This window comes from Calliopsis andreniformis, chromosome 9 (assembly GCF_051401765.1).
Source record: "Calliopsis andreniformis isolate RMS-2024a chromosome 9, iyCalAndr_principal, whole genome shotgun sequence".
NCBI classification, from domain to species: domain Eukaryota; kingdom Metazoa; phylum Arthropoda; class Insecta; order Hymenoptera; family Andrenidae; genus Calliopsis; species Calliopsis andreniformis.
Window position 1 is genome coordinate 14,592,278 of NC_135070.1, and position 15,320 is coordinate 14,607,597.

Genomic DNA, 15,320 nt, shown 5'->3' on the forward strand with positions numbered 1-15,320 from the left:
GACTGTATTGAATGGACTCAGAGTGAATGTTATGGTAATAGGATGATTGTCTGCGCGTTCAGTTTCGCCATAGAGAGAATTCTAAGTATTATAGACAATAGGTAAACTTTTTTTCAGCATTCTTGGTTCTTTGAGTATTCGAATTCCTTGGTTCTGTTTCGAGATATCCCATGTGTATTGTGAAAGTAGTTTTGAAGAGTAGAATACATTATCAATTGTTTTAGTGTATATTATAAGATACTTATGGTGTTAGGTAAATTATTGTGTTAGATAGAGTGGGTGAATGTACGTAAAGGTGGGGCGCGTGAAATCAGTGGAATGGTCCAGACTCCAGTCAGACTGGTATCCTCGGATTAGTGAAGATTCGAGCACGCTAGTGGAGTGAAACTATTTCAAAAAAAGATGACCACATCCAAATCGTTTGTATCTTTTTTCACGTTTCAAGTTTATGCAGAGTCATCTACCTCGATTTTTTCTTTATTCTATAAAAACACGTACTAAATATATCTATTCTTTTTCTATCTGAACTATTATTTTATACGTGGCGTATTGGCCTCCAAAGTGACATTGCAATATAATTTGTTGGTATTTATTCTTCACGTACTCTTCTGTACGTACTCTATAAAATTCTTTTGGATGTTTCACAAACAGTTTAAAGATATATTATAAAAGATGAAAATAATGATGAAAAAATCCAAAGAATGTAATAATATGTAGCTTATGAACGTAAGATGCATGGATCAGTGGACCCCCTGCTAGCCTTTGGGCCTTGTACATTACACACAACTGCTCCCTTAGCCTCCTATAGCTACGCCCCTGATTTTCAATGAACTCAAGCGTTACAAACCAACGATTTGCCATGTATCGAGTATAGTGTATACGATAGAAACTGAATTACTCGTGCAGTTAATAACAATTACCAAAAAGGCAAACTTTTGCGATGAAAAAATACCTATACCATTGCATTCTTATATAATTTACTGCTTTTATGATTATCAGTTCCTTATAAACATGATTTTTCCGTCATTTACGTAACATGAACGTTCAGTTAGTATGCACCAGAAGTTATCATGAAGTGTCGAGTAAGATACGGAAAATCTGCTGCGGCAAACATGTTGCGACACGTGACTGAAAATAGCACGTGCAATTAAAAAATTGTTCCCTTGGTTATTACTTTCTTCCTCTTATAACTACTTTGGTTTCCACACAGCTTCAATAAGCTTCTAGCGATACAAAGTACAATTCAAATTAGTTCCAATGAAGAAAGTACATTGAATCAGTTTATTGAGTTCACTTAATGCAAATCGCTGTCGGTTAGTTCAGTCGAACCGGATGATACTATATTCCTCTTCTAATTTTCCTATCTCCACCCTCAAAAAATTTGTTTATATTCATATAATCCTTAACGTAAAATCAAATTCTCAGTTCCAGTACCTCTTTGGTGAGTCCTTAAATTGTCGTGTTCAGAATTTCACCTGTACTCAAAAGGTGACTATTTAATTTAGAGAGGAAATCGAGACACACAAATGTGGAGCAACGCAACCCCATTTCCGTTATAATTCCGCAATCTCCATTGATCTTCGCTGAAATTTATCTTCTAACTGAAGGTGAACGAGTTAGGAACCATCGTGGCTGTACGATCTGTACGTCCACGATGAACGTTGAGAAAGGGATTTGTTCGAAGTGAGCGGCTTATAAAGGCCAGCACGGGCAAATGTTTCATTCAGTTCGACCAACGTGACGCAAGCCAGGCGAGTCTGCAGTAGATATCTAACTGGCGAACTGTTTGCCACTTCCCGGTTTCGCTGAAGCATCGAGAGTAACTCTTGTGGTGGCACTGCGATAAGCTTCATGCCTTTTCCTCAGAACAGTGCGCATTTTGGATAAAAGAAGTTAGATTCCTTACTACAGTGGGAGACTGTCTTGTTTCGTTTGATGGTAATAGAATATCCACTTCCTTTCGTAAAGAATGACCTCTGACAGAAGTTATTAACGATTGACTAGCAGCTAACGCGAAGACGTTCGACTAAAAGAAACGTGAATACTGAAGTATACTTGAATCATTAATGTAAATATAAGATAATTCATATTCTACTCAAACATTTACAAAAGCTTGCTTTCTCGTGTATGGTAAGATTAGATGTAAATTGAAACACAGATAAGTAGAGAATGACTGTGCATTAAAATGAGGTGCGTAACTTCTACTTCGTTGCATGCTATTCTGAACGCCAATCACAAACAGACGTACTAAGAGTAAAATTCAATATTTATGTTAAAATAAAATATTTTATTAAATAAAAAATTTTAATAAGATTACACGAATTTGAGATATATAAAAGTTTTAGATTGTTGTAAATGTTTGCAGAAAGTCATACAGCTGAAGAAAATGCAAAAGCAATGTGAAGTAAAATTGAGTTTCTAAGAACATATAACAGAAGAATGGTATGCCTCAAATTTTGAGAAAATAACGAATGTCATCGTGAACAGCGAAACACAGTCTAGCCTGTGGGGAAACCTGAAAAACATCGTCAATAGTAGTTAGTCACGGCAAGAGCTACATAGGAAGAGTATACGTTATCCGCTGCTTGTCAAGACAGCTCTGTTAAGAGCTGGCGTACATGGAATCAAACACAATTATTTCAGACCGAAAATCATGTAAAATTCGATTTAAAAAAGAGTGAAACAAGTGTCATTTCTTTGTGGGAAATAGCTGTGGGAAAAGATCTCCGTCGAAAATTCGCCGAAGAAGTTGAACCTATCTTCGTGGAAAACCAAATGAAGACTGAGAAATGTTGAGACATAGAGCGTACAAAACTTGTACAAAATCATTAAAGTGCATAATCAGAGACGTTGGCGAAGTATCAGAAAATTGAATAAATTTGCGACTCCAAAGTTTACGTATCCTATCTCAAAATGGCACCACCAGGAGGGTAAGTGACCTTTTCCTTTGTTTGAGGATTTTATGTAAACATTGATTCTTTTTTAAGTAAAAATTCTTCTCGATTTCAAAAAAAGTAGATTTATTATCTCTGAAACGGTGACTTATTATGTGTTTTAGTGAGGAACATCAGTCAATATTGGGATTCCATCCAACTGATCACATAAAGGTGGTAAAAGTGAAAGATACTTGTGAAGACATTGAAAACAATAACACTGAAAATAAGGATAATGTTTTTAATGATAAGGATGATATTACGCAATACTCCACAAATTCGAAAGGCATATTTGCCCAGGTAGATATAATAAAATTTCATTCTTACTAAGATACCATTTATCTTAAAAAAAGAGTACTTATAGTACTCTTTTGTATTACATATCTTACATATCTTATAGATATGCATCGTATCACTGATAACGTCCAATTGAAAGCATATCTGTTTTTTTGCTATTTCTACAAAAAATCAGTTGAACTGCGTTTCATTAAAATAAAAAAAATAACAAATGTTTTTTTCAACGTTAACTATACACTATCCCCTTATATACTTCTTTCAGTGTTTGGTGGCTGGAGCAGTCTTACTACTCGCAGCAGGTGGTGGAATGCCGATTGGTTACAGTGCCATTCTTTTACCACAATTGGCTGTGGATAATGGCACAATGCACGCTGATAGAGACCTCAGATCCTGGATAGGTAGGTCTGCATTTTATTTCGAGCAAAAAGCCATCATCAATACAATCTCCAGAGTTTGAGACTATAGTAATATTTCAATTACAAGTTCCTAATATGCACTATATAAATTGCCAAGTTTATATAACGCTTCACATTCGTAGCTAATGCATTTGTTCCGTAAGCGTGAATGGAGCTTATTCTACGGGAAAGTTCAAGAACCAGCTTATAGGTTCAAGGGTACTTAGCAATCACTACAGTGCATATTACTGCTTAGACTGTGTGCATGTTGTGACTGACCTACATATCGTCCGATTGGATAATTTTTATCAATGAGAGTAAAGGCCAAGTGTAATCACCAAGGATTTTACCTTGTCATTCAAACACCTTTTCTGCGGTCAGAATATCCTTGTATAACGATCTAGAAATATTATACCATTAAACTGTTCGAGAATAACACTTTTACTCTCGCTTCAAGAGCAAAAGGAGATATTGTGAACTAAATAAATATTGTTCAGTCTTCTGTGTCTATTAATACCAGAAGCGAAAAAATATTTTTTAAACAAATTCTCGGCAATAGAAGAAACATTCACAGGTGCTTAAATCGTTATTGCAGCTTCGGTCCATAGTCTAGCTACACCTATAGGATCTCTATTATCTGGTCCACTTTTGGATGCAATTGGTAGACGAGGATCTTTGCAGTTAGCGGCTGTACCTCTTTTCGTTGGATGGATCATCATAGGCTTCTCTAAGTCTATACCTTATCTTTTAGTAGGGAGAGTCGTGTTGGGTTTTGCTGTAGGTCTTTTGGCTGTGCCTGGTCAGGTAAAAGAATTAGTCAATATTCTTCCATTATAAATTTCAAACTTGCAAATTGAATTATGAACTTTTAAATTATTAATTCCATTAGGTCCTGTTGGGAGAAACAGCTGACACTAAACTTCGTGGATCGTTGACAGGGGGGACACTCGCCTTTTATTGTTTCGGTATCCTGTTGATATACGGTTTAGGAGCTTCCTTTGCTTGGGACATCGTAGCCTTTTCTGCTACCATACTTCCTGCGATAGCGCTGATTGCGCTGACCTTAGTACCTGAGAGTCCTGCTTGGCTTGTGAGACGAAGGAAACTTAGCAAAGCAAGAAAAGCTTTAATGTGGTTGAGAGGTGGTAATATGGAACAGGTAATATATCGTAAATAATAAAACAATATATCTTGATAACTGAATCATGTAATTTATCTTTTCTTGATATCTTCACTACTAAGCATATGAAATTCTTTAGCATCGGCTAGTGGGATAAGAAAGGAGAATTGTATCCAATAAATGGATAATAATATATCATCATTCTTTTAACAAGAAAATTGTTCTTTATCTTACAGGTTAATGCTGAAATAGCAATTTTAGAATCTCGGGCAAAAGCGGACTTAGCACGAAAGACTACGAACGTGTCGTGGATCGAACGGATTTCTTCAGCGATTTATGCGATTCTTGATCCAAGTGTCTTAAAACCGCTAATAATTATTAATATCTTCAATATTCTTCAACAAATTAGTGGAACATACCTTGTGGTTTTTTATGCAGTTGATCTCGTACAAGATATCGGTAAGAATACTCTTTTTCATTCAGTAGTAGAGTACTTTCGGAGGAACTATCAATACTGCATCAAATCGCATCTGGGCAGAAACAACAAATAAATTCAACAAAAAATTATATCCTCTAAAATGTTATAAAAATAAATCCTGAATACTAACAGTAGATAGCAATGAACTTAAGAATTCACAAATAAAGTGTGGAATATTACGAACAATGAGAACAGAACAATGTTATCTTATCAACATGATTATGCAATTTATTATCACAAATGCCCATAATATTAGTTGACGCAGTATTAAGATTTTTATCTGTGATATGATTACAATCTAGATGCAAGAACCAAATAGATTGTTAATTTTATCATCATTTTTATGGTACTGCAGTAAACATAATATTGCAATTTTTATTGTGTACAGGAGGTGGTACTATAAACGGCTACTTAGCTGCCGTGATCACAGCGATTGTCAGAATGATATTTAGTATAGTATCGAGTGTTTTATTGCTAAAAGTAGGCAGAAGAAGTTTGGGAATGTTTTCTGCTCTAGGAAGTGCTGCAGCCTCTTTAGGCCTTGTAGCGTACATGCTAGTGAAAACAACTTCGTCTTCCTATGATGTAAGCTAATCTAACTTAATACACATATGTTAATAAGCTATGCAATATGTGTTAATATATAAATTTATAGATTGTATAGATAATAAATTAAATATAATATTTTGACACACTCTAGATTTACGTTGTCAGCAGCTGCCTCCTGATATACGTGGGAACGAATACTCTCGGATTAATGACACTTCCGGGTTTAATGGTTGCCGAGTTACTTCCGCAAAGAGTTCGTGGCATCGGCGGTGGCTCTAATTTCTTCGTTTTCAATTTACTTATCTTTATTATTACGAAAGTCTATCCTATGGTACAGTCACAATTATTTTTAAAATATTTAATTGAAAATGATTTACTGCTTTATTAATTCCGATTAGTTGCGGAAAATTTTTAATTTATTTTTATTGCATATAGTTAAACGAAATGGTGGGTATCGTTGGAATTTTTTCGATTTTTGGCATTGCCGCACTTTTGGAAGGGATATTTATCTATGTTGCTCTACCAGAAACAAAGAATCGTACTCTTCAAGAAATCGAAGACTATTTCCAGGTAAAATTCGTATTTCTTGTTTAAATATCTGTCGCTAGTACATCTATTATTCGTTCTTAATTTTGATTGCAGCAAGATAACATATTTTGGATAACACGGCCCAGAGAAAAAAGAAAGAATGAGGCATTTATCGAAAATGCTTAAGATTTTATAACTTGAGAATGTGTGTGTACATAATAATTGTGATCAAACGATTGTTATATAGTTTTATATTGTTTTGCTTTATAAACTACTTTTATTACGGTGTAAGTTAAAGAAACATAGCTTTAATTGAATTGTGTAAGCTTGCAGATCAGAATATTCTACGAAATTCAAACATAGAATTATAATTTCTGAGATAAAATGTTTTAATTCTTTGTCCGATTTGATCAATTTTACCTTTTTTACGTTTTTGAAATTGCAAATTGTTCGTATTGTAAGAACAAGTTCTTCGAACCACATTGATCGTACAATACTCTATATTTAGGAGTAAGATTTAAAATAGAATAGTTCTATCTATGGAAACTATCGCCTTTACGTTTACTCTAGAATTTAAAGGTAACGAAATTATACGAAATGAAAACTCCATTAACATGTATAGTAGATTATAATTTTATTTATGTACTTGTTTTTACAGATATGGTCTTGACAACGGAATTTATGAACCTTAACGTTAACTTCACAGTTAACGATAATTTCTAATTGAATTTTTTTTAACTATGTATGATACTCATACATATAACGTGTAACAGCCAGTGTAACATTCGTTCGGAATTTTTTATTTATATTTCTAAATTCGCAAACAATAGGCTTTGCTATTCTCTTTTTCATATCCAATTACGAAATGTGATCTACTTTAATAAAAAATTGAAGATCCAAATATTTATAATACTGTTTACATCATTTTCTAATTAAGACAATACCAATACAGAATAGTAATTAACTAAACAGATTCTAACTGATATAATGAAACTGTGTAAATTCATTTTCGGTTACTTTTTGTGCGAATTCTACGCATTAAACTCCGTACGGTTACAGCAAAGCCAGCAGGTTCTATTTCATTAACAGTTTCAACTGTCACAAAAGTATAGGTTCGATGATGCAATAAACGTAACAACTAGAGCCTCACGTGAATAATGTAAAGAAGAGTAACTTAGGCATGAGGGTTGCGGAATTTCTCGCCAGCGAATTTGGCAGCAGCACCAAGCTCTTCTTCGATGCGAAGAATTTGGTTGTACTTGGCCAAACGTTCCGAACGGCAAGGCGCACCAGTCTTTATTTGACCAGTTGAAAGTCCAACAACTAAATCAGCAATAAATGTGTCTTCCGTCTCACCAGAACGATGAGACACCATGGTACCCCAACCAGCACTCTTAGCAAGCTTGTGGGCGTTAATAGATTCCGTGACGGTACCGATTTGGTTCACTTTCAACAGCAGACAGTTGCAGGCCTTCTTCTCGATGGCTGTTTTAATTCTGTAATACATAAGTAACATGTCATTTCGTTTCATATCGGATCAATAGAATTTTTAGTTACTGGTAATCCAAATATTACCTTTCAGGGTTCGTAACAGTGAGGTCATCACCGACGATTTGAATGGGAGTAGAAGAAGTCATGGAGGTCCACGACTCCCAGTCGTCCTGGTCAAACGGATCCTCAATCGATACGATCGGGAATTCTTTAATGAAGTCCAGATAGAGATTCTTTAAAGCTTGTGGTTCCAGATATGTGTTGGGATCAGACTTCTCGTTCTTGAAGTCCAAGTCGTATTTTCCGTTCTTGTGGAATTCGGATGCAGCAACATCCATACCAATCTTAATCTTACCCTCGTATCCGGCAACCTAAATTTTAAATAGTTAGTAATAGATAAACATGTATCATTATAGTTAATAATAAATTAGGGAAACTTACTTTGATGGCATCTATGATTAAGTTCAGGGCTTCTTTGTTCTCCAAAATATTGGGAGCGAAACCACCCTCATCACCCACTGCAGTGGCATCAAGACCGAACTTCTTCTTGATACCAGCCTTGAGGTGGTGATAGACTTCGCTACCCATCTTCATTGCCTCTGTGAAATTAGCAGCACCCGTAGGTAGGATCATGAACTCCTGCATTGCCAATTTGTTTCCAGCATGTGAACCACCATTGATGACGTTGAAAGCTGGGACTGGGAGGATAATATTGTCGTTTCCTGCTAGCTCTGCAATGTATCTGTAATCACGGAGCAGGAAGATTATTATTGATAAACTTTAACCATAAATTTAATTAATAAATATTCACTACAATTTGCGATTTACTTACTTATATAATGGCACTCCCTTTTTGGAAGCTCCTGCTTTACAAACTGCCAAAGAAACACCTAGAAGTGCATTTGCACCAAGTTTCGACTTGTTGGGGGTTCCATCAAGTTTCAAAAGGAAATTATCAATATCAGTTTGCTGTGTAACTTCCAAGTTTGCCTGGAGAATAAATATTGCATCATTGATTATTAAAGCATGAGTATCACTTAAATATGATGAATCACAATAGTGAATTAAAATCACAGGGCATGTACCTTTAACAATTCAGGTGTGATAATTGAATTTATGTTGTCCACAGCTTTGAAGACAGACTTTCCATGATATTTAGACTTATCATTGTCTCTAAGTTCCAGAGCTTCATGGACACCAGTGGAAGCACCCGATGGTACAGCAGCTCTGAAGAGACCATTCTCTGTGACAAGATCAACCTAAAAAAGTAATTATATATAGATAATGCACTGCAGTATTGATTATATATTAAGAGTTGTACTTTTATGTGGTTAAAGTATCATTACATATATTGAAAGATTATATTTTACATAATCTTACCTCCACAGTGGGATTACCACGCGAGTCATAGATCTGACGTGCCTTGATGCTTTGGATCGGCATTTTTTTAGAACTACTACAAGTGCTGTACTCAGAGATCAAAAGACTAAAACAAAAGTATACCACAATAATGAATTATTTTTAGTAGAGATATTAAGAAAGTAATGTCAGTATGAACCAGTTACAACCTCTGAAGTTGCACACCTATATTTAATCAAAGACCCTAAAAATAAATTCTACTTAACCTTGCATATTGACATTAAATTTACGTGAACAATGAACGATTGCAGGTCTATATACTCCAATATTTGCAGTAAAATGGAAATGCCGGTATCTGAATTTTGCTCGTGAAAAATGTCGCATTTGACCTTGTCAAGGTTACTGGAAGAAATCATGAGAATTTGAACTGGAATCGATTCTCTCTTTATTTCGAAGGTCTCGGATTCTTAGAAATTTGTTGAGACACGTCCGAAATAACACGTGTAATGACCTTACGGTGGAATTTCGACAGATTCCGTACGCGGCACGTAGTACGAACATTTTTACGACTCCGCGGAAAAAAATTCGCTTCGAACGATCTGTGAACAGAATTTTAGTATTTCGTGCAACGCGCAAATGTTTTTCTTTGGGACAATTTCTTACATGTCGGGCAAACCATGAAGGAATTCTGCTCACCTAACGAAAAGCGTAACAGTCCGCTCACAGTTCTCGATGTAGAATGACGTTCCGTCCTACAGTTGACCCCGAATCGTGAACTCTCTTCTATCGATTCTGAACACCTCTCGTGAAGGTGCAATTCTAAGAACAAGGCGAAACTTTCTTGTTCTAGATTATCGACTGTGATCGCCAATATCTCTATAAGATTTGGGAGAATGACCTTAAATTGTTTATCGATTACAACCTTGAATCTTCTTTTTTAAACAATTAAATAATTGGAAATTACGTAATCTAGTATTTCTGTCGTCCGCTGTTTGCAATTTTCAAAGCGACTCGCTATCTTCGTGTTCTATTGTTCATGCTCCTTGAGAGTACGTAATTCACGAGAGCGGGAGTTTGGAAAGTGTTGGGTTAATTAAAAAGTTTCTTTTTGGAGTAATAATTAGTGCTGGAGTTTACCAGAAACTGTCTACTCGTTTAATGAATCGACTGTGATGAGAAGAAAGAATGCCACGAATTTCTTGTATGTATAATTGACATTATTTTTTATTAGTTCAATAGAATACGTTCGAATGGAGTAATTTCAATTATTAGTCAGATTTAAGTTGAAGGATTGAATATTCTCTTTTAAAAACAACAATTTCATTTTTATCGAAAGTTTATTAAAAAATAGGAAATATATTTAATTATTATGATACAATTTGTATGTACATGAATAATGATATATTTCTAAGAACTAAGTTATGTACCCTCTAAAATGTGGTTAAGAATTTTCAATTTAAACATTTTTGTAGGTGGAAACTATGCTTATAACTTAAAACATTGTTAAGAAATTTATTTTACAGAACCTATCATAAATAAATTCAATAAGATCAAGTAATGATTACTTAAATTGATTCTTTAACTTAATGTAGTAAGTAATTTTCACAGATAGGTACAACTTAGGACTGTAATTACTATATTCACAGTTAACATTCATCAATTCATCAACTTTTTTTGGAAGGCATGGATATTGTATCGTTGAATTTTTTTATAAACTACACGTAATTAAATATCGTTTGAGATAGCTTATAGAGATCAGAGTGATGTTACTGAAAGGCACCTTTTACAAGCACTATTACTGTAATGAAAGCGCCAATATTGTAAAACGAATGTGATGGTCGCCCTTAAATAATTTAGATGTTTGGTGTTCATTATTTAATAGTTATTGCATGGAAGATTAGATTATTTCAGTTTTTCGACTGCTGAGGCTCTTCTTTATTAACGCCCAATCTTCGAGAATATCTGCATCATTGAGCATGTAGACAATATAAGGCCCAGCAACAGAAACAGCGCGTCTCCTTTCAGTATGATTCCTACGTCGTTTACTAGTCGAATTTAGCCATATATCGGCATGAATATCAACGTTATTTCTATCCTCCTCTAATCTGCGAATCTTTTCTTGTAAATCATTATGAATAGCGTCCCAAATTAATTCCTTTTCACTTTCAAAATTTTGATATGCAGCTTGTTCTTCTGCTAGGAATTTATTTTGAATATTTTGTAATCTATATTGCTTTAATATCCCAGCTACTTCTGTTTTTGTCTTCATATTTTCTTTTAAACGTTCTAGAGGTACCAAATATTCTTCAGATTTGCCAACACGAACTTCTCCTAATTTAGTATCTACTTGAGTAATCCTCTCACGGTACAATCTGAAATATTATTTTTGAAATTTTTATGTTATTTTCATAATGAAGGAACATGTTTCCTTTTAATTTTTTAATAAGATGGTTACTTACTGTTCCTTAAGAAGTGTAAATTGTCTTTCTAAATCTACTAAATTCTCCATACATTCATTTCTTCTCCTTTCACATTCATCTTCATCCATTTCTGAAGAATCATCACTATCGGTATGTTCTGCACTGCTATCACATGATGCAGAGCTCTGATTACTCTCATTGCTGTCGTGTGACATTTCCTCCCCTTCAGGTTCCGATTCATCTTTAACACTTGGCATCTGTGTGGAAGTTGGGCTCATTTATGGGATTTAAAGAGAAATTCGTTATATGTTAAGAAAAAATTAGACTTTGTGAGATACTGTAAAAGTTAAATAGTAAATGTATTTTTAGTATGTAATTAACTCCAACACTTAAGTTTTTGATATGGTTAACATAACCTCAAATACAGTGTTTACAACACTGTAGTTTTTATTGAAATGGTAATGGCAGAAAAAAAATAACGAATGACAGTTGCAAATATTCATAAAATCGACTTAGTAACTTTAAAAAAGGGAAAAATATCCTAGAAATACTTCTATTTTCTGCAGGTACAAGTTCGAAGAAACTCTATCAAAATTTTAACTTATTTATGTATTCTAATAATTATACTATTATTCATGAAACTGTATACTTACTGTCAAACAATTTTAAACAACGTCACAAAATATTTAACGCTCCAAAAAGGGGAAAAACGTTTGTCAATCTCTAGATGCAATCATTTGTATACCTACTATCAACTGATCATCCAAACATGTGTACTTCCCATTGAGCATGCGCGTCAAACTTCTCGAAGAGTGCATTCTTATCATTATTGCATTATCATTAAAATTAGATATGCATATGAAGATTATCAAATAAATGTTTGATACCATAATTTAGCGTATAAAGTGGTACATTTTTAAAATTTTTTGTTTATAAAAAAAGGAGAGAAATTGTATTTTACGAAATAAAATAGGACAATAAATCTTATAAAAAATTTAAATTTAATTGAAAATGTACTACATTACGCATAGGTAAGGGTTTAAAAAAAACAAAATTTTCGTTGACATATATACATATACACTCGTATATGCATATATATATATATATATAATATATATTTCTTTTAAATATATAATACTCCATCGGATACAATAGTACATTTGGACCTGCATGGAACAAACAGACAGATAATGCAACATTCGCATAACTGTAAAGTATACTATGAATTAATGTATACAATAGACATACGTTTCTCGTGTGCTTTTTGTGTTTTGCGCAAAAGGAAGGTACAGCTCATTTTGTGCATTTTGTTCTTTTATACGAAATCCTCTCTTTTTTCATTGTGGCTGGGAGTTATCACACACGAGACGGTTACGGTAAGAATTCCTTTACTCTATACATTTGTATATGAAATGAAGCGTCCGATAAGGGAGGTCGACAAGGATTCCGCGAGAACTAAAATTTCGCAAATCTCAGAAAGAAAACGTGAATTGGAAATGATGTAGGCACTTGACTCTTTTTCTTTCATTTTCATTTTTTTTTTTTTTTTTACAAGTAATTTCACTTTCACGATACGAAGTCGCAGTTAACGTATAAAATTTTCTACACTGAATTACCAGGGAGTTGCTTGTTTCGGGAGAAAAGGTGCATCTCCGAGGGAATTTTTCAATCATCGCAAGTCGAGCAAATAGTTCCTTACCATACACATCTAATGTGTCGTGCGCATAATTTCATGTTTTAGCGGATCTGTTTTAGGAGACTTTTTAAAAAAATCCGCGATCATTCTGTGTAATAACCATTTCATACAGATTTTTCATAATACTCATTTCATGCAACATTTATTACAGCGCCGTCGTGGTTCGCCGCAAGAAAACATGAACTTTGAGGACGCGACATTTGAAGCACTGTGCTGTGAACGATGCTTAACGAGAAGGAATACAGCTTGGTAGAAAAATTAATCCACAAGGTACTCATGAATTACTACTTCGAGAATGTATGGGTACGTACAAACATAATTATAAAACGCATAATTTAATAAAAGCGTGTAAGTAAATTTCGACAAAGTAGCACTCGATTTTTTGCTCTATAGTCTTTTTAAACAAAGATCATGTATTTACAATGCGTATTTACAATATCCCGATGATCGAACCACGAAGACACCGTTTTCTTATCTAACTTGTCGATCGATTTTATTTCTGATTAATAAGTGTGTCTTCACATTATACACAGCCATAGAACGTAAATGAATCTCGTACAAAGTTTCCTTTATTGCAAATAAGGACATCTGTCATCGTGTTATAGAGATTCTACTTGTGATTCCCCGCAATGCAGACTTTCCAGAGTGCCAATCTTGATTTACGATAAAAAATTCAAACAATTCATACCGTTGCAAGTGTACGATCGTGTATAATGTAAAAACTGTGTTACATATTCATTTTCTTCCTTATCACTGAACACGCATTTTCTCTCTGAGGCAAAGTATTCGTTATGCTTTTCTGTTGATCGAGGGGTGACTCTGCAAATTTCGTCGCGAGTCTCGTAGAAGCAGATAATGGTGTGTCTGTTTGCATTACGATGCGACTGCAAATTTAATGTGAGGAGTAGGCCTGTCTGGTTTTACTTCGGTTTACTATTGCTAATGTAGGTTTCGCGAGAATGTATAATATTGAAAGTGTAATAAGTAATAGTGTTTAGATCAGGCCTGTTCAACTGGTCGATTTAGAGAAGAGCCTCGTACTGTGGAGTCCTATACTTCACGTTTTCACGTACAGTGGTACCTGTTTTAGTGTTGGGATTTTTTACTACCTTAGTTTATCGCTATTTTCATCAATTCTTGAAAATAGTGTTTTGATACCTGTCACTATGTTCCCATACCCAAAGATATTATTTTTGGCTCCAGATCGTAGCTCGTGAATTGAACAGGCCTGGTTAGAACACATGTCGATTGTGAGTCGTAGAAAAAGTGGACTCGTTTCACAAGAGAAATTAAGAGAAAATGGATGGAATGGGGATGATTTCGCGGATAAAGGAGCCAGAGCTTCGATAAGGACATATAACTGCAAATAATATAGCAGAGACTTAAAATTGTTTGTTGCTTATAAAGAATGAGCCTCGACGACAAGTGACACAAATAAATTGACCTCAGAGAGAAACAAAGATAGATAAATACAGCAAGGAAGATACAGAAATAAAGGAGTTCTATGTTCCAAGAACTTCCTAGGAAATTGACATTGCGCAAAGGGATACACCCTAATGTTCGCATATTTTTCTTTCTTTATCGCGAGTAAAAATCTATATAATCGTCTTTTGACGGTCAAAGATTGTTCATGTCTTTAATGCTTTTCTCTTATTGTACTTCATTCCGATACATAGACTTCATACTCAAACTTCTCTCCGATTTTCTCAACACATCTCGTACAGCCACCGTTTGTTACTTCCGGAATATGTATTGGTCCATTCCTGAGCGTCGGTGTTCAGCTATGAAATTGGTTTCTTTTTATAGTTCATTCGATATAAAACGAAGGTTAAAAGGGAGTTGAAATAATCGTCGTAGTTGTCGAGAAATCAATGTACTACTTATCGGTACTCGCACACGTGCCATTGTATCTTGTCACACTTATAAGCGGCCTAATGGATTCTGTACTTTGCGAGAATACAGGTTATCGATTTCTTTGTTAGCTGTTGTGGCACTTCCCAATATTGCTCCCTTGTAACAGGGCAACTTTGAAACGCTTCGTGACACACGAATTA

General features: G+C 34.6%; 3 protein-coding genes across 5 annotated transcripts; 1 reads left to right on the forward strand and 2 right to left on the reverse strand.

Moving 5' to 3' along the window:
* The first annotated feature begins 1,748 nt into the window (after window positions 1–1,748).
* LOC143184061 (facilitated trehalose transporter Tret1-2 homolog) lies at window positions 1,749–6,698 on the forward strand. 2 transcript variants are annotated; one of them, XM_076386014.1, is made up of 11 exons: window positions 1,749–2,190; window positions 2,366–2,930; window positions 3,059–3,233; window positions 3,493–3,628; window positions 4,221–4,429; window positions 4,515–4,784; window positions 4,982–5,204; window positions 5,612–5,808; window positions 5,924–6,103; window positions 6,208–6,342; window positions 6,415–6,698. In XM_076386014.1, the coding sequence occupies exons 2-11, from the start codon at window positions 2,914–2,916 to the stop codon at window positions 6,484–6,486; spliced, it is 1,614 nt and encodes a 537-aa protein (XP_076242129.1). In that variant the 5' UTR covers window positions 1,749–2,190; window positions 2,366–2,913; the 3' UTR covers window positions 6,487–6,698. The 2 variants fall into 2 exon arrangements, with proteins under 2 accessions (XP_076242129.1, XP_076242130.1); XM_076386015.1 differs by having other exon boundaries at window positions 1,749–1,938.
* A 219-nt stretch (window positions 6,699–6,917) lies between these two features.
* On the reverse strand, window positions 6,918–10,009 carry Eno (alpha-enolase). The gene is made up of 7 exons (XM_076386016.1): window positions 9,847–10,009; window positions 9,172–9,277; window positions 8,877–9,050; window positions 8,624–8,781; window positions 8,233–8,533; window positions 7,876–8,162; window positions 6,918–7,796 (listed from the first exon to the last, which is right to left on the reverse strand). The coding sequence occupies exons 2-7, from the start codon at window positions 9,232–9,234 to the stop codon at window positions 7,475–7,477; spliced, it is 1,305 nt and encodes a 434-aa protein (XP_076242131.1). The 5' UTR covers window positions 9,235–9,277; window positions 9,847–10,009; the 3' UTR covers window positions 6,918–7,474.
* Window positions 10,010–10,586: 577 nt separating this feature from the next.
* On the reverse strand, window positions 10,587–12,327 carry Brms1 (breast cancer metastasis-suppressor 1-like protein). 2 transcript variants are annotated; one of them, XM_076386019.1, is made up of 3 exons: window positions 12,224–12,327; window positions 11,610–11,827; window positions 10,587–11,522 (listed from the first exon to the last, which is right to left on the reverse strand). In XM_076386019.1, exons 2-3 carry the CDS (start codon window positions 11,825–11,827, stop codon window positions 11,048–11,050), a joined length of 693 nt encoding a protein of 230 aa, XP_076242134.1. In that variant the 5' UTR covers window positions 12,224–12,327; the 3' UTR covers window positions 10,587–11,047. The 2 variants fall into 2 exon arrangements, with proteins under 2 accessions (XP_076242134.1, XP_076242132.1); XM_076386017.1 differs by having other exon boundaries at window positions 11,610–11,907; window positions 12,224–12,326.
* Window positions 12,328–15,320: the final 2,993 nt, after the last annotated feature.